The 18,722-nt window shown below is 52.3% G+C and overlaps 1 protein-coding gene across 3 annotated transcripts in view; it reads left to right on the top strand.

Moving 5' to 3' along the window:
* Window positions 1-18,722, top strand: part of Sorcs2 (sortilin related VPS10 domain containing receptor 2) — a 353,595-nt gene that overhangs the window by 304,081 nt on the left and 30,792 nt on the right. For all 3 annotated transcript variants that reach the window (XM_021630583.2, XM_021630590.2, XM_060365433.1), the window contains 7 exons: window positions 3,257-3,330; window positions 6,181-6,245; window positions 8,543-8,661; window positions 10,569-10,658; window positions 13,345-13,524; window positions 15,902-16,048; window positions 17,812-17,914. In XM_021630583.2, the coding sequence (XP_021486258.1) occupies window positions 3,257-3,330; window positions 6,181-6,245; window positions 8,543-8,661; window positions 10,569-10,658; window positions 13,345-13,524; window positions 15,902-16,048; window positions 17,812-17,914 (778 nt within the window). The remainder of the gene's footprint in view (window positions 1-3,256; window positions 3,331-6,180; window positions 6,246-8,542; window positions 8,662-10,568; window positions 10,659-13,344; window positions 13,525-15,901; window positions 16,049-17,811; window positions 17,915-18,722) is intronic.

Here is an 18,722-nt window from a genome sequence, read left to right on the forward strand (position 1 = left end):
TATGGCCAGATGCACCTTATTTTATTTTGCTTTGCTTTGCTCCATTATAGCCCACCTCTCTTCCAGTCAAGAACCTCTTCTGGGGCTGAGGAGAAGGTTCAGTCTGCAAAGTGCTTTTTGGACAAGCATGAGGACCTGAATTCACATCCCAGCTTCTATGTAAAAAGCAGAGTGTGCATTTGTCTCCGCACCTCAGAGCTGAGCATGGTCCCTGAGACATGCTGGAGACCAGAAGTGCCCCCAAGGAGAGAGAGAGAGAGAGAGAGAGAGAGAACACCTCATCTCGCTTTGGTTTTCCAAACCCCGTGAATGCATTCCTCCTCTGACCTGTCAGTTTAGCTGCAAGGGAGTCAGCGGAATGGCGGGTGTTAGTGAAGACAACAAAGCATCCTAAGCAATAAAGAATGAAAGCTAAGGACCTTCAATAGTGATGTCACCACAGCTTAGGGCAGAGCTGCTACCCCTCTGATCACATTTGGGGGTCACTGCTACACTCCCAGGTTATAACTGCCCTTGATATCACCTTCTCCTTATCTTGACTGCACTTTCTCACTTTACCTTTTCTCAGAGCAACAAAGCCTTAAAACGCATCCCACTGCTCTCCTGAGACACACGCTCTAAAGCTGATCTACCACCCTGTCACAGGCTACCTCTATGCAGATTTTAGCTACTGGAACTAGGGCAATATCTCCAATGTTCATTCATGTTTATTTTCTGTTTATCTTTTATTAAGCAGAACTTTTCTATTTCTGCAGCAATTGATGGCAGATAGTAAAATCAGAGCCTCCTCCCCCATCCCTCATGAGACTAAATTGGAAAGGCTACATAAAACTCTGGGATGGGCATCATAAACACAAGCACCTTGGTGGTGATAACAATGATAATGCCACTTATTAATGTGTAAACTTTGTCACCAGGCCCCTAAATGCTTCTCTTCTTGACTGACTGGCTATAGGTGTGAGCAATGGTTTACCAATTTGAAGATGGATAAACTGAGTTGTGATCTGGAAAGGGGCTGGTCATTCATATGACCAAGAGAGAGGGACAGAATTGACCAAGCATCCTTCTTATGGGCACATTTTACCACTGACATAGTACTGTGAACCCAGGTCTATGAGATGAGACTTGCTGCTATGTGCAAATGCTGTGTCATGCTGAGCAATGTATTTACCTCCATAAGCCTTAGTTCTCCCATCTTGTAAAGACAGAAAAATTATCCATTTAATGTGTCCTTGAGAGAGACAGAGAGACAGACAGAGAGAGAGTCTGTGTGAACCTAAGTGTGTGTTTCTGTGTGGGCTTTCAGTGAGACAGTGTTTGATATAAATCACAGCCATGGGTACCCATGTGCCTTGATAGTTATTGAGCCTTAGATCATGGCAGTCATGAATCCAGGGAGGTCACAGGTCACAGGGGCACCGTGCCTGGCCGGCAGTCATTCTAGGGAAGAATCCTTCCTTATTTGACTCTCTTTTACAAATGGAAGGCAGTGCTTTCTTATCATGTGATCCAGAGCAGGTGTCTATACATAACGTCCAGCTACTTGTTAAGCTCTTTTGGCATTCAGCCATGGCTTCATGACTAACCTGGATTCCTGACTCTCTTAACTTCTGCTTAAAGGCAGAGGTGAGGGTTCCCATAGAGACCACTCAGCCCACCAAGCCAGAAATACTTACTCTCCTGCCCTCTCTAGCTAGCCCTTGCCCCACGGCCAAATGTGCTCATTCATTCAGAAAACTCACTGGCATACCTGGCAGACAAGGATCCATTCAGCAATGGTGCAGAAGGTGAGGCAGGCAGGTGAGTGCCTCAGGCAGCCAAGGGTACACAGAGATGGGAAATGGAATGGAAGGAATTGAGCCTGAAGCTGGGGGCTCCAAATCCAGGGTCAATTCCCAGTGCTCTGTTCCGAGCTGAGGGGCTTCCACTGCACATTACCCAGCTCCCTGGCACTTTGTAGGATGACTGAGGTATCCCACTATACCCCTTTAAAACTGGAATGCCGAATTCTGGATTTTAACATGGGAAACTGAGGCTTAGAAGAAGCCGGAACACATGCATGGTTGAGCAGCTGTGGATGAAGGGCTCTGACAGAAGCCACGCCGCTGGAGTCACAGGCTCCCCCTTCAGAATGTCACTGGCAAGGGTGATGCTTGGTGATTGAGGAAACTGAATGTCCTAAAGGCAGAGAGCAGAGGCAGAGCGCAGTCAGCTGCAAGTAACAGACAACGCCACACAGCTCTCAACCTAGTTCAGGTGAAAACAAACTTCAATGTGCAGAACTGTGTGGGGCCAAAGGGGCTTCCAATGCCCACACGTCTCCAGAAAGAGAGGAAGGGCACAGTTGTCACAGTCAGCCAACGCTGGAGGTGACACCCATAAAACCATAAAATAATGCAAGTCAAAGATGCCCTTGGGACTGTGGTGACAGACTCACCGCATCCATGCCTTCTCTCTTAGTATGTGAAAGGTTAGCATTAAAACCATTCAAGGAAGACATGAGAATGCGGGACCTGGGACATAGCAGAATTAGGGACGCGTGTGCTGGGATTCGCTGTGTCTGTCCTGTAGCAAATGCATGCTTGGGTTACCTATTCTACAGCTGGGCTACAAGGCTGGCCAGATGCAAATCAGACTGACTGGAGAGAAGTCAGTCTGCCTCCATCGGGGCCTTCCTGCTGCCCCACCCCCACCATAACAAACAGACAGCTTGCCCAGCAGAAAGCCACTCTATTCACAACCACTCCCTGACAGCCTGAGAGTTGAAGTCACAGCCCACTCTGGCTTCACCCTCAACCAACAGCCTCTTCCTTGGCCACCCGCAGACAGCAGCACTCCTTGTCCAGTGAGGTCACAGGGCCCTGGACAGAAGTGTCTCCCTTAGAGGGAGTTGGACTCAGGGAAGTCCTGAGAAGGACTTGGGGAGAAAAAGAACAAGCAGGGCCCCATATGAATCTATCAGGCTGCATGCACCACCCCAGGCTGGAAAGGAAGAGGGAACCCACCCCTCGGTACTCTCTGGATTTTGTTGTTTGTCCATCTGGGGCTGGACACACCACGAGTTCACCTGCCAGCCTGTCTGAAAAGGCCTCCACATGGAGCCCTCTCTTTGGCTTCAGGCCTTGGTGGTTAGCCTGCAGCTCCAATGTTCCTGCAGGACAAGAATGGCATGCATCCCTTGGGGGAGCCTTGTAGCGGAGCACCGTCACTCAGACCTCCCTGCCAAAGCTCTGTCTCTCTTTTGTCTGCCCTGCAGCTGTATGTGTCGTCTGACCTGGGGAAGAAGTGGACACTTCTGCAGGAACAGGTGACCAAGGACCACGTGTTCTGGTGAGAGCCCTGTCCCCGGGAGCCTTTATCACAGGCCTTGCCCTTTCTTCACCTCAGGGGGTCTCTGGGTTCCTTTGTGGTTTCCTGGAGGTGTCCAGGGCTCAGCATCCCTCAGGCCTTGTTCCTTAGTGACCAAGCAGTGTGGCTTTGTGTCATTCAAGTCCTGCCTTGTCCTCTGTATCTATCTACACATACACTGGCACAGTACAGCACAGGGTGGCTCAATGTTCCTGGCTGCTCTTCTCTCAACTTCCTACCAACTCAGCCTCTAACTGCCCTGTGTGCAACTTCCCTTGCTCCGTGGCTCAGGCACTGCCTAGTTAGGCCCACTTTCCTGCCCCACCAGTACCCTGGGTCTCACTCCTCTGGCCCACAATATCCCAATGTTAAGACCTGCTAGGAAACAGATCCATTGTGACCAGCAGCTTCTGAGGGCTGAAGCACCAGAGAGGGTGAATGAAGGTAGAATGGGCCTCAGGTCTCAGACAAAGGCCGGAGAAGTGGGGTGTGCTGGCTCTCCCTTTGCATGATTTTCTGGATGCCCCTCAGGGAGCTGGGCAGCATTCTAGCCCCACCAACTGAGGCAGACAGCTCTGAGGCTCAGGGACAGGCATCTGCCTAGAGTCCCAGGCAGTAAAAGGGAGCAGGAACCAGGACAGCTGGCTCTAAGCCTACACCATACCCACTGTGACCATGATTCCTTTTCTAGACATGTGCCTCCTGCACAGACTTTCTCTTGCATGCACACACATACGTGTAATTTTATGTCCTTTTTGTCTTAGTGCAAATGGACATAAAACTTCGTACTGGCTTCCCAGACAGACCACAGTCCTGTCTCTAATGTGTATGCAGGGTAAAAACAAGCCCTTCCCACCCCATCCTCCTGTAGCTGCATGCTGTCCCTGCAAACGTTTAGTTCCCATGATGGTTCTGAACATTGGCTCCTGACATGGGTGCCCTCCTCTCCTGGGAGGAAGTGATGGTTGTTACTCTGTAGCAAATCACTGGAGTACCTTCTCTGTAGCCAGAGTGCTGTCAGTTACAGGCCCAACACTGGTGTCCTCTAGCAGGAACTGCCCTTTGGGTCACTCCTGGGAAGTAAGAACTAAGGTCAGGAAGTGGGATTTCTGAGTTCCGTGGATATGAAGACCTCATTGAGACTAGCATTGCCACCAAGCCAGGCTAAGGGGTGCCCCAGCCTGGCTCATGGAGGCTCTCTTGCTAGAGGGAAGCCAACACTGAGATGTGGAGATGAAAGGGCTAACGTTGAAGCTGCTGTTATCTTGGACAAATCAGACTGGCTCTGCCCACAAGCTCCTCCTGTGGCTCAGGGCTGTGCCTGTTATGTGGGAGAATCATAGGACGCTTGGCAGTGCCACTGTTTGGATCCCTTCTGGAATATGGTGACAGACAAGGGACGGCCCCTGTTGTGAGCAGTAGATAATGCTGTTTTGACAGCTTTGTCCTTGGATCTGCAGCGGGAAGCACCAGGACCTCTGCTCTACCTCAGGCCTGACTCATTAGCAGTGTTGAAGCTACATAACACACTGGCTCATTAAGGAGATCCTGAGGGGTGCGCAGCGAGGTGTCTGTTCTGGGATTGTCACCTCCCCTCGGCGGTCAGCAGTCTTGGAGTAAAAACCACAAAAGCAGACGCTGGCTTTGTTATGCGTGAGCAAATGAATGAGTAAATGAATAGGTGAATGAGTGCAAATGAATGGCTGAGTAAGTGAGCGAGTGAGCATTTAATAGTTTCCCAGAGCACCTAGAACGACCCCTGCTCCCAGGACCCACCAGTGTATGTAACTATTACCTGGGTCTCTATGGCCTCTGCACCAGGAAGGGAGCTTCCTGCCCATGTACATATGTTCTCTCTCTCTCTCCTTTCTCTTTCTCTCAGTCTGTCTCTCACTCTCTCATTCTCTCTCCTTCTTCCTCCTTTCTTATCTCTTTTCTGTCTCTCCTAAATAAGTAAGCCCGTTTGGGAGTTTGGAAGAGGAGCTGTGCTAGCTGTGCCAGCCTGAGCTTCCTGACCCCTTAGCCCTCAGCCCATGTCTTATTTATCCATCTCTGTCCCCAAGGCCTGGGATGGTGCTGACAGAATAGGTCCCACTGGCTCCTGGAGATACCGCAGTACTTTTCCAGATGTCCTGTGGCTGCCTTCGGGAGGCAGAGAGTATGGCTCTGAGGGGAGCGTGACTTCTTGGGTCAGGCAGACCTGGTGGGAGCCTCAGGTCACCCTGGCCAGCACCTGAGTCCTTGGGCAAGTCCACAATCCCTGGCCTGTGAAATAGGGAAGTCTGGTGCAGCTTGGGGAGAGTGATATGGAGGAACACTGCCCTCATAGATCCTCTGCCAACACAAGCAGCTTGGGGCGAACTTGGAAGGGGGTTTTCCTTGTGTCCCCTGTAGCGGGCAGCTTGATCAGTCAGCCACCAGAGTAGCTGAGAGGACAGCCACTCAGATCCAGATCCTGGTTGGAATCCCAGTGAACCTCTTAGGGCTATGTGACCATGGCGTATCCTTAGTCATTTCTGAGCTCCCCTCAGTGCAGACCAGCGGCCCCAGCCTGTGTTCCAGCTGGGATGGGAGACCCTACGGAAGACCCTAGTGACTTGTGCACTGTCCTGTGAACAAGCAGGTGCCAGTATCATCAAGCGTGGTCCAGATCTATCCAGCTTCCCCCAGGCTTCTGTTGGAGCTTGTAGGTTTAGTGGGGAGTGCTGTGTCTTCTGGACTCACAGAAAAAGAGAAGCCTTGGAGGCAGAGAGGCCGTGTGGTTAGCGGAAGCCCAGGGGAAAGGTTTCACCAGCCCTTTGCTGATACCACCCTCTGCCAATTCTCTTCCAGGGCTGTGTCTGGGGTGGATGCTGATCCCAACCTGGTCCACATGGAAGCACAGGACCTCAGTGGAGGTAAGTGAGAGCTGTGCAGTCACAGGCGTTCCCGAGGCTCCTTGTCCAGTGACGGACGCTGCTCAGCCTAGCCCTTGTTCGTTGGTGCATCCTCAGCGGCCAGCCCTGTGCACCGACCTCACTGTGTTCTGATGAGTCATAATTTGAAGCGCACTTGTTTCCCGCTGGGGGTGAACTGAAGTGGAGGAGCCCTGCTCTGTGGAAAGCCTATTAAAAGGGCAATTTGTTCCAGCTCCTGAGCATTGAGTGTTTCCTACCACACGGCCCCACCCAGCCTGCTGAGGGCTGAGATTTCTCTGGGTCTCTGGGGTTTCCCTTCCACAGGCAGGGCCGGGTCACCCCAGCCACTAACTTCCTACCGCTTACAGCACAGGGCCTTCACACTGAGCAAGTCCACGCACTTATATATGCATGTTAGTCTGTTGTGTTGTGTTGTGTTGTGTTGTGTTGTGTTGGCATAGGCTGATGCCCTGGCAGTTCTATGCAGTCTACAGGCACCAGCCAGGTGGCACACTGGAGCTCCTGGGCAGGAAGGGGAAAAGGAAGTGGGTTGATGCGTGTGGCCAACAGTGGATTCACACAGGTTAGTTCTCTGGGCAGTATACTGCTGCCAGGTGATGGATGACAAAGGACATTTCCAAGTTCTCAGCCAGGACTCTATGCCTCAAAGGGTGGGACCAAATGGTACCACAGCTGCTGTTTTGGTAGGCAGTGAACGAAGCTCAGAGAGAAGGGCCATTGGTTTGCCAAGTCTTAGGACACACATCCCATGCAGGGATGTACACAGGTGACTCCCAGAAGGGTCCATGTGACAGTAGGCTGTCTGAGAGTCAGGATGTGCCATGCCACAAAGGAAAGATAGACTGAGTCCTGGGGCAGGGCTGTTTAGGTTCTTTATATAGCCTCCATCTTGGAGGAAGCAGACCCTATGTGCAGCAGCCTGAACTCTGTGTCAAGAACCCTCAGACCAACTTGGCTCGTGAGTGGGGACCCTCCCTAGCTTCTGAAGACCTAATTTCTACACTCACCACCCCTCAGCCTGGAGCCCTGCAGAAACAGTCTTCAGAGCCTGACAGCAGACCATGCAAAATCCTGAGCTCTCATCTCCTAACCTGTTGTACCCATTATCCTCCAGAGGAACCAGCTCCAAGATCACCACATCCCGTTATCTAGCTGGGACTGCCTGTCTCCATTTATCCGTCACGGGCTTCTTTTTCCCCCATCACCCCCAGGCCACCTTTCCATCTGCTCTGCCAGCCACTCCTTAGGATGCTCCAGCACCCTAGCACCCACCTTTCCTGTGCATCCCCTGGCCTGACAGCTTCTTGAGGCTGAGTGCTGACTGGTTGTCAGCATCCCCAGAAGAACTGTTAAATTAAGCCAGGCACCCTGAGTGCCTTGTGTAGGTGTCCTGCCTGTGTGATGGACAGGGTCATGCTCACTGCCCCCACTCTACTGTAGTGACCTCATCTGTCAATCTGCCTCTCTCCAGAGCAACAGTTCTCACTGCTCCCAAGAGCCAGTCCTCCATGACAATAACTCATGCGCAGGACCTTCCTCAGGCAGTTTCCACATGAATAGTTCATGAATGACAGTGAGAGTAAGAGAATGAATGAATGAATGAATGAATGAGCAAGTGAATGAATGAGACAGACAATGAGTGAATGATTGACCAAGTGAAGAATTAGTGAATGAGTGAGTATAGCAATGAGTGGGTGGATGAGTGAATGAATGACTGAGTGAGCGAGTTAGTCCATGAGAGATAAAATAACAGCCAGCAAGTGAATGATCCAGGACTTGAGTGAGTGGAATGTCTATAGTACATCTGTTTCCACCGGCCCTGGAAACTCCTCTCAGCTCGGAGACAGCAGCTTCCTGGCAGAACCTAAGTTCAGTTTGCTGTGCTGGAGTTTGTGAGGAAAGATGGCAACTTTGGCTTAGAGTTGGGAAGAAAGAGTGCCTAGAGCCACCCACTCTTGCCCAGGAAGACGCCCAGGTCTATGAGAGGGCAGGGCTTGGACTGGGTGGGACCTCGTGAGGTTCCTGGTATGTCTGATTGTCCCTTTCTTTGAATAATGGCTCTCCAACATGCCAGCAATTTCTCCCAGAGAGCTAAAGAAGTCCCGAGTGGTCCCTGGCCCCACTGGGCTGGCATCATGGCAGGCAAGCCCTTTTGAAAAGCAAGGCTCCAGACCAAGCCAAGGTGCTGGCTGTACTGAGCGGTGGGAGCCAAAAAAGCCTCACCGCCTTCTCTGCCAGTGGGGTCTGCATGACCTGGCTGCTTTTGTCCTCTGCAGACTATCGGTACTTCACCTGCCTGATCCACAACTGCTCAGCTCAGTCCCACGTGGCACCCTTCGCTGGCCCCATCGACCGTGGCTCCCTGACTGTGCAGGATGAATACATCTTTCTGAAGGTGAGTTCTCCAGGTGCTGGGAGGTGACAGCGCGTGAGCCTTTGCCATCAGAAGAGGCAGTAAAACAGCACTTCACTTCTAAATGCCACATAGCAGGGCTCGGCGTCTCTGCATCTCTATGGTGGCTTGAAGCATCTTCAGAGGCCTCCAGGCAGAACCTTGGCTCAAGATTGTTCCTGACTATCTCTGCCCACCAGCCCCTCTCCACGATCCGGGGCCCACAAAATCCAAGTATATCTATTTCTCATGGTTCCTTTCATGCTTTGGATCTTATCCTGAGTGTTCTGGTTATTGAACCCCCATAATCAGGACACTGCTGTGGTACCCCGGTATAGATCTCGGGCCAATTGTGAAAAGCTAGTGAACCCTGGCTGGGAAGCTTCTTGACCGTTTCTAGATGGGAAGCTGACCCCTGTTAGAGCAGCTTGCCCTCTGTACGGCACAGAGTACCTTGTCTTATTTATTTCCTTATGCCGGGATGAAGTACCTGGCAGAAGCCCCCCAAAGATGAAGGGTTTCTTCCACTTTACAATTCCAGGAATACAATCCGTACGTCAGGGAAGGCATGGCAACAGGAGTGAGGCAGCTGTTCAGTCACGCGAAGCCAGAGAGAGAAGTGTGAACTCCGCTCACTTTCCCCTCTTTATTCAGCCCTCGATTCCAGCTCACGGAATGGTGCTGCCTACATTTAGGGTGGCTTTCCCACCTCAGTGAACCGGGATAACCTTTCACAGACAAGCCTACAGACTGGTTTCCATGATGATTCTAGATACCATAAAGTTGGTAACTGTCCATCACCTTCCCCAAGCTCATCTAGAGGCAGGCCGTTTTCTTGGGTCCCACTGCTGGTCCCTGCTCTGCCATCTGGATCCTTGTGAGACAAGCTCAAAGCCTCCTGAAAAAAAACAAAAAACAAAAAACAAAAAACCTCCAGAGAATAGCACAGTAGCCCAGTGTCCTTCCCATACTTCTTCCCTGCCCAGTCTCCATGACACTGCTCCCTCAGCATGAGCCGTCACACTAGTGCTGGCCCTTCTCCCAGCCTGGCAGGAAACCCTACCAGGGCCCCAACTGGCCCTGTTGTGTATCACCAGTGCCCACCTACCAAGTCTTCCCTGCTTTTCTTTGTATCTATGAGCTCCTGTGTCTGTATTTTTTTTTTTGGTAGCTGCTGGTTTCTGTTGTCGAGAGAATACCAAGCCCCAGAAACACACAGTAGCCTTGCCAAGATCACAACCAGGAAATTGCATCCCACCCTCCCGTCTGGGTGTTCTGTTAGGGTGGAGGTAGTCAGGTGGGGTGCCCAGCTGCTGCTTCTTGCCTGGCTCACGTCAGACCAGTTGACACTATCACTTTCCAACAGGGATGGCTGGCATCTGGCATGTCCCTTGTCCCATGGCCATATCTTTGGTCTGCCCTGGTAGAATGGTGCTAAGTCAGGAAGGGTCAACAGAAGACTCCAGAAACTCTCTGTCAAGCCATCTTTGGGGCACACCCAGAGCCTCACTAGTCTGGGGACAGTAAAGGCAAGGTTACCCCATAAGAAATAGCTGGCTTGCTATGCATGCCTGTTCCACATTCAGGCTGGATCTTCCCTGCTCCGTTAATCTTTTCTGGAGATGCTCTCATAGGCTCACCACAGTGAGGTGGGACTCAATCTCCTAGGTGACTCCTAGGTGACTCAATCCAGCGCCGATCCTTTGGTGACTCTGAGTCCAGCACCATCCGTTAGGTGACTCAGTCCAGCACTGTCCCCTAGGTGACTCTGGGTACAGCAAAGCTGCAGTCAAGAGAAACCACCATCACTATAAGCAAAGGGAATGGCCACTGGCTGAGCAGTCTGCTTTCAAAAGGAGAGTGGGGTTTTACTGAAGATTCTGTTACTTGATGCTGTGCTTCTCCCCTAGGTAACATCAACAAACCGAACCAAATACTATGTCTCCTATCGCCGCAGTGACTTTGTCCTAATGAAGCTGCCCAAATATGCCCTGCCCAAGGTGAGGTGGCCCATCCATACACTGTGCCAGATGCGGGCTGTGGGGATTTGGGGTTCCAAGGTCAAGTGGGATAGGAAAGAATGGATGTGGCCACACTTCCCCTGCCTGCCCATCCACTGCTCCAGCCAACCAGGCCTCAGATGTGCCATCTCTGTCCTCTGGACACATAAAATCTGGACAAGAAGCTCGGGAATAAAGCATCTATGGGAAGAGCATGAAAAAGCAGTTAGAGAAGAGACCAGAGCATGTGAGAAGGACCTAGGGCTCCTCTCACAGGCAGGAGCGATAAGTAACTGTCTCTGGGAGAGTCCTAATCACACTTGATAAGAAATGTTAATGAACTAGTATTTTCCTTCTGCAAATCTCTCCAGGCCATTTGTGCCAACGTAGATACACACATCAAGGTTTTGTGCATCTATTTACAACAGAGTTAGGGAACGGTTTTGTTTGCTTCTTGAAAAGTGAAAGGAGTGAGGAACATAAGTGGAATTTTATGAAGGTGGAAAATATTTGTCACACTAGTCAGCAAGGCTTTTGTGTGACCCTTCTCAGTACTGGCCCACAGGAGGGGACATGAGCAGCCTTCTGAGGAAGGAACCAATCGGAACCCTCACAACAGCAGGCTAACAGCACGCAACAAGCATTCTAGAGACCTTCCACATCTCTGATGTGGCAGTTTCCCTTCTTAGAATTTATGGGAAGGAAATAAGCAGAGAGGCAGGGAGGGACCCGAGTCTGGAAACATCCCCCCCGCCCCAGTCCTCCGGAGCAGGGACACGGCTCAGTGAAATATGGCTGGGCCACAAATGGGTATCATGCAGTCATTAAAAGTAGTGTTTATAAATAACGTCCATGGCAGAGGAAGAGATGCCAGCGCGGTGTGCAGAGCAAGCTATAAACCAGACGCGGAGAGTGCGTGAATCATGCTTAGGAGAGAGCCTGAACATAAACATGTTGAAGTGTTAATTCCAGGTCTCTCCAGAGGGGCACTGTGGATGGGCCCAAGCTGCTTCATAGCTTATAGGAAACGCTTATCCAGGGCATCTAACCAGCTTCTGTAAGCGGCGTTCGATCAGGACTGTCACCTGAATTACTGCACCCCGCTACCATGCAGGCTTCCCCATAAGCTTGACCCCGCCAAGCCTTCTTTCGGGAACGATCCTCACTTTCCACCCAGTTCTGGTGGATCTGCTAGCGGATGGGTGTTGCCTCCCTGGTGGACTGCAAACTGGCCGCCAGCCAAAAGCAGCACACCCTGCCTCCTGCCCGCAGCTCAGGGACTGGAGGGGGGCCCACAGACCAGGTACCCCATAGACTTCCATCATCCTGCCGTCCCAGCTCGCATTTGGGAGAGAGTCCCGCATACTTCTTCCTGAGTCATACCTCTGTTTGTTCATCATCTCTGCATGTCACATTTACGTCTGAGACTTGGGACCCAGATTCTTTGCCTGTGGGGTTCTTCAGTGTGGGATAGATGATAGTGCTTCATATACTGAACCCCTTTTCTATAAAATTCCACCTCCGAATTTTTTAAGGGTCTGCTATGTAACCCAAGCTGGCCTCAAACTCATGGTTCTCCTACATCAACCTCTTGGGGGCTGGGTACCATGTCCAGCTCAGAAATGCCCTTTTGGACACTAGGCTGAGGGTACAGACTGGCAGTGAGAGGAAGAACCAAGTACCATCACTCAGGAGACCAGTGCCCCCCCTCATCAAAGGGACACAAATAAGAACCACTTCCTTAAAATGAGCATTCCCCAAAGGGCATGAGGCACAAGGCGGAAGGGGGTGTCTTCATGTTAGGGCTCCCTACACCCTGCCTCCTGTAGCCTGGAAGCCCTTAGGCAAAGGCTTGGAGGCTACAGAGTGAAGTCTGTTCAGCTGTGAGGTGGGGATGTTCCGATGCCTAGGCAGTGTCCCCAGTCACAGCTAAAGCCTTCCTGCTAGTCCGCACAGGCCTGGACAAAGGGCAAGCATGGAGCTGAGGTCAGCCCGGCTTTGCTTTTCACATGCTGGGGCTCTTTTTCTGAGTTGTTAAGTTGTTTACAGATTCTGGAGGCCTGTGCTGATTCCCTCAGAGCTACCTGACCCACTAGGGGAAACTGAGGCCTGGAGCCATCACCTGAGCTGCTTGCTGTTCTCCCAGCACTTTTTGTCCCATGGGGCTGATGGCTGGGTGAGACAAATGGAGTTTGTGTGTAGGGTGCTGTCTGACACCTAAATCAAGTTCTTTCTTTCTGAAGCTCAGGGCAGAGGTAGGGCTGACAGCAGATCCCACGTTTCAAGCAGCAGGCAAGCGTTTCATGAATAGGTGCCGGACAAATAAAGGGATGTTTCACTCCCCGGGCGGGGGGGAGGTAGACCAGCCTTTACCTGCCACTCATTCTGACCGTATGGGGTTCTCAGGGGAGCCCTTCATCGTTGTAGGGAGATGGACAATGTCCAGTGGTGATAGGGAAGAGGAGGCATCCCCAGGCTACCCCCCAACCTCGTGTTGAGGGTCCAACCATCACTGCCATTTCAGAGGCGTGACATGAAGGTCAATGGTGGTGAAGCCACTTGCCCAAGACCTCAGGGCTAAGCATGGCTCACCGGGATGCCTAGCTTGATTAGCCCGTCTCCAGGGTGGTGGGGAGGTGGGGCCTGAGCCCCAGGCTGCCATGTCTGACAGCTCCTCGGTCTCCAGGACCTGCAGATCATCAGCACAGATGAGCAGCAGGTGTTCCTAGCCGTACAGGAGTGGAACCAGGTGGACACCTACAACCTGTACCAGTCGGACCTGCGTGGAGTGCGCTACTCACTGGTGCTGGAGAACGTGCGCAGCTCGAGGCAGGCGGAGGAGAACGTGGTCATCGACATCCTGGAGGTAGGTGCCAGGCAGGGCGGGAATGGCTGCTCGTGCTCCGCCTCTCCATTTCTCCTGTCTTCCTCGCCAGGGCTACAGATACCGGCAAAGCAGCAGATGTTTCGGGCTTTAGGATGTGAAGCCGAAGCATAGGGGGGTTGAAGACAGAGAGGGAAGCTGGTTTACTAATGAGGTGCTTTGAGCCAGTGTTTGCTAACGAGAAGGAGATTCCTGGTGGGCAACGGCTCAAAGACTCGGGGCCAGTCTTTTAGCATGCAAGGCTTTCCCTGTGCAGAGGAGCCACAGCCAGGTGTGCTCCGAGCAGCTATCCGGACGGAGACTGGGAGAGGCTGTCTACTCTGTTCCTCTCCTGCCTTGTGACTCCTCTTTCCACTCCTTGTCCTGAGAGATGGAGTCTGTCACATCTACACTGTCTCTCCTACCAGTCCTCACCCCTCCACATAAATTGTCCAGCCTGACCTGCTAGGACGTGGCCCTCCCTCTCCTTGCCTGAGATGGCAGCCCCTGCCTCACCCCTGCTGGCCTTACCTGGCCCCACACAAATTTCCAGGGCTCGATGCCAAGGCACCAAGCCAAGCTTCTGGCATCCATACCAATCCTCTCCATTGGTGAGAGTGGTGCCCTGGTCCTCAGGTCCAATCCATAAGAAGTCCATTAGGCACCTGACATGGACAGGCCACTCACAATCCTCTCTTTTCTCTTGTGGGCACTGTGGCCGGGGGTGGCAGTATTACTAAGCTCATGTGCAGGTCAGGAAACTAAGGCTCGGCAGATCCTCTTCCACCCCCGCCCCCACCATCCCTTTGAGACAGACCAGATCTGTGGAGGGATAGCAGAGTTAGCCACAGTGTCCACCAAGATCTTCCCTCACACCTGCTCTGGGAGCCCTGCACCCCCAGGCCAGTGGGGACAGCCATAGGAGATCCACTGGTTCTTCCATTGGATGGTGAGTCTGGCTCAGAGGGTAGCCCTTGGCAGACAATGGGTTTCGTCCCTGTGAGTGGGAGGGGACCTCCCAGGTGGAGGCAGCCTCAATGTGTCTCCAGCTGTCAGCAGCAGTGTGGAGCCATTATCCCCAGCAAAATGATGAATGCAATCGTTTGTTTGTGAGGAAAGCCCATTTGTCAGCGCTGCCTCCCAGCCGGGGCTGGGCTGCGGAGGGACAGTGCCATTCTGCAGCCCTCCCCTAGTCCTCAGAGGTTGTTTCTGCAACCTTTGAGCCCTGGAGCCCTCAGAGACAAGGCTGTTGTCCCAGGCTGGGGTGAGCAGCGATAGATGGGAGGGTGCCATGGACAGTTCTGACATGGGGAGGTGCTGTCTACCCTCTCCACGGCCATCTGTCCCCCACACACTGCCTGCTGCACTTGGGGTTCCACCCTCGCTCACTGGTAAAGATTGCCACACATGCTGGGCACCTCCAGCCTACCATGAGGGAGGTGACTTCCAGCAGTGCCCTTAAACCCATGTTCTCACTGGGACACAGTGAAGTGCCTTTTGACAAATCGACGTAGGAGTCAGGGTGGGCCTCTTGGAGGAGGGGTGCAGAACTAAGATGAGGCAGGAGCAGGAGCCAGCTATGTGAGGAAGCAGTGAGCTGAGCCACCATGGAGAGCTTGTCTCTAGAGTTCTCAGTAAAAGACACAGTCGTCTAAGACCCAGTCTTTTGAGGAGTTTTAGATATGCCTCTGCTGTGGGGCTTGGATGAAGGGGAGTATTCCTGTACCTGTCACACCACTCAGCGAATAACTCCAAGTCTTTGTCAATAAGGGGCTTGGGAATAGGGCATTCCTACAAGGGCACCGCTGCCTTTAATGTGGTAGCTCTTGAGCTTTCTTATGAATCGGCTCTGTAGCCACCCTTGGATGTTGTAGCCTCACCCGGGAGCCTTGTAAGACTCCTTGAGAAGGAGAGAGATGAAGGCAAAGTGGAGCCCTGTCAGTGCATGCTAGGATAAACAGGGACTTTCCCACTGCGGTCAGTTGGCCGGGGATGGGGGACAGTGAGCTGTGGGGGCCCAGGAAAAGCCAGAAGTATTTGCTGTGGCATACGACCCGCCCTGAAGATCAATAGTCACAGCATGTGAGGGGATCCTGGGCTCCAGAGTGGGGGTGAGGAAGGGGGAATGTTCTCATAAGTTACTGGTCAGGGGACCAGGTCCCTCCCTGTCATCTGAGGGTCAGAGGTCTTGGGTAAACAGTTCAGCATCCATATCACCCAGACCTGGAGTAGACAGACCTTTTCCCATCTAAGCCTGGGATCAGTCTCCATATGTCAGGGTGCAATCAGGGTGCAGCATTCTCAGTAGGGAGCAATGCCTGGCCACTGTCATTCTGGGTGATCTGTGGGGGACCTTGTGGTCCTTCTTGTGACTCTTCAGGTCAGAGGAGTGAAGGGAGTCTTTTTAGCAAACCAGAAAGTGGATGGCAAGGTGACAACGCTCATAACCTACAACAAGGGCCGAGACTGGGACTACCTGAGGCCACCCAGCACCGACATGAATGGGAAGCCCACCAACTGCCAGCCGGTAGGTACTCTTGCCTTGTCACATGCCCCCAAGAGAATGGCATAGGCTCCGTTGCTGGGATACACCTGAGGCACATAAGCCACCAGTTTCTGCTAGGCATAAAGATGCACACAAAGCGAAACATGGGCATCATTCTAGGCATTGAAATTACATTGTGAAAAACTGCCCCCAGTGGAGTCTCTCTCATTCTTAGCTCCACAGCCCTTGTCCAGATGTCCTCAAGCCAGGGAGTCACTAACTTAGGTTGGCATCTGCTGTCCATACCTGTGTTCTTCACCAGGCTAGTGCTGGTGTGACGTTGCGGTGCTAGCCGAGGTTCAAGGGACAGGAGGAGCAGTGTCTTCCAAGCCTGCTTCTACACATTGCTGAACGTTATTGAGGGCTGGGGTGTGATGGCAGGAGTGTATAGAGTAACAGGTGCCATTAAAGACACCCTTTTCCAGAGTCAGCAGGTGGTCATGAGTATGAGCTGCCCGAAGGAGCAGCCTTTGCCTGGGCAGGGATGGATACTCTCTGTCCTGAGCTCTCTGTTCCCCTCCACTCTCAGGCCTCCTCTTGGAACCCACTACAGATGTAAAAGGCCCATAATCTCTGCCTACCTGCATGAGGAATAAATCACCTGACATTTACAAAAACCCTCGAGGGTCCAGAGCTGCTATGAAAGGCTCATTTTTGTATCATCTTTAGGGAAGTTAAGCCACATCAATCTGCCAAAGCAACTTTCAGCTAAGAGAGGGTTCTTCTCTGCAATTATGAAGCTCAGTGAAGAGGCAGCCTGCATGAGATTTGTGTCCAGGGGACCCAAGGATGATGGGATGAGGAGAAAGTGGCCAGGTGGTCCAGGAAGGCAGAGAGTGCACTTGAGACCAGTGCAAAATGCCTGGAAACCAGTGGGCCATAGGTACACCAAATGACAGTCGGAAGCCCTGGCTCCCACCTGAGTGCCTATGGCCTCCATCCAGCTTGGAACAATATAGACTGACAGGTGACCAAGCCTAGACCCCCATGCCTGACAGTGTCATCCTCTCAGCCACTGTGGGCTCAGGGTTCAGACGGCAGCGGCAAAGTTCCTGAGAATTCAGGGATGTAAAGTGTGCCTGGAGTCGTGCCACCCAGGAAGAGCTGGAGTCTTTGTCATGGTCTCAGTGCATGTGTTGACCTTGTCCCTGAGACAGGGACAGGCTGGTGGGACTTCTCCACTAACTTTCCTCTCTTACTTTTGGTAACACATTGACTCCTAGTTCCCTGACTGGCTTGGCTGGGGATGTCTCCTTCCAGTCATGGGGAAATAGATACACTTATATAGTGGAACAGTTGATTAGATCTCTTAGTCTGTGTGTGTGTGTGTGTGTGTGTGTGTGTGTGCGTGCATGTGCATGTGATAGCATATGAGTGCACATTTATATGAGTACATGCCAAAGCCAGAGGCTAATGGAATACCTCCCTCAATTGATCTCAGCCTTCTTTTTTGAGATGGAGTCCCTTCCCTAAACATGGAAGTTAGACTGGCTGGCCAGCAAAGCCCTGGAATCCCCCTGTCTCCACTCCCAACCCCTTGGTCTAGGGCTTCAGATACATAGAACCATGCCTAGCCCTGTTGGACACGCCAGGGGTCAAATTCAGTTCTTCATGCTTCCCACCCGCTAGTCATTCCCTCAAGTCACCCTTACCAGCTTTCACTGACAAAGGCCATGGGGCAGCTCTGGCCACAGAGCTGGTTTTCCTGGGACACTCCCACATGCTGACAATGCTTTCCTCCCCAGCTGGACTGCCACCTGCACCTACACCTGCGCTGGGCAGACAACCCCTATGTGTCAGGCACAGTACATACCAAGGACACAGCCCCTGGCCTCATCATGGGTGCAGGTGAGTGGCTACAGCAGCCTTTACAGCCTGAGGGAAGCTCTTGTATCATGGATGGGAACTGGAGGCCATGAGCCTAGGGGACTATGCTGTGTCCATTAGAGGTAGTGTCATCTCCTCTGAGGAGACATGACACCCCTGGAAATCCTAAGGATGAATGTGGGATTGGTGGAGGGAGGGTTAGATAGGAGGATGAATAAGTTCATGGCTGGATGGGTAGGCACATAAATGCGAAGATAAATGAGTGGGTGGGTGGATTGAGAGGGGGTAGGGTGGGTGGATACGTAAGTGGATGGGTGAATGAATGGATGAGTGGGGGTGAGTGGGTGATGTGTAAAATGGTGGATGGGTAGATTGATAAATGGATGGATGGATTTGTAGGTAGATGGGGGTTAGATGGATAGGTAGGAAGAAAGGTGGGCAGGCAGGTGGATGACAGTCTATCCGGCTGGCTTATCAAGAATTTCCTTGATACAGGCCATGGTGGGATTCTGGGGAAACAAGGTCCAGTTGGTGAAGCCATATGTGTCCCCTGCTGTGAGCCTACAGAGCTGTGCTCCTCACTGGAAGCCCCATCCCTTTTGCAGCAGCCCACATGGGGTAGCTGCTCTGGGCTGGGCTGGCCTGCATCTTAGGGATGCTGTCTACTGGAGATGACCCAGGCCAGGGCTCATCTCCTGCTGCCTTTTCTTCTCTCATGCATAGCAACCGTGCCCTCCACAGGAACAGAATGTGCACCTGCTGTGTGCTTGCCTTTTGCCCAGACTCACTCTGCCCCTGCCCGCCCCTGCACGTGGACTCCAGGGCACTG

Source organism: Meriones unguiculatus, chromosome 12 (genome assembly GCF_030254825.1).
Source record: "Meriones unguiculatus strain TT.TT164.6M chromosome 12, Bangor_MerUng_6.1, whole genome shotgun sequence".
In the NCBI taxonomy this organism is placed as follows: domain Eukaryota; kingdom Metazoa; phylum Chordata; class Mammalia; order Rodentia; family Muridae; genus Meriones; species Meriones unguiculatus.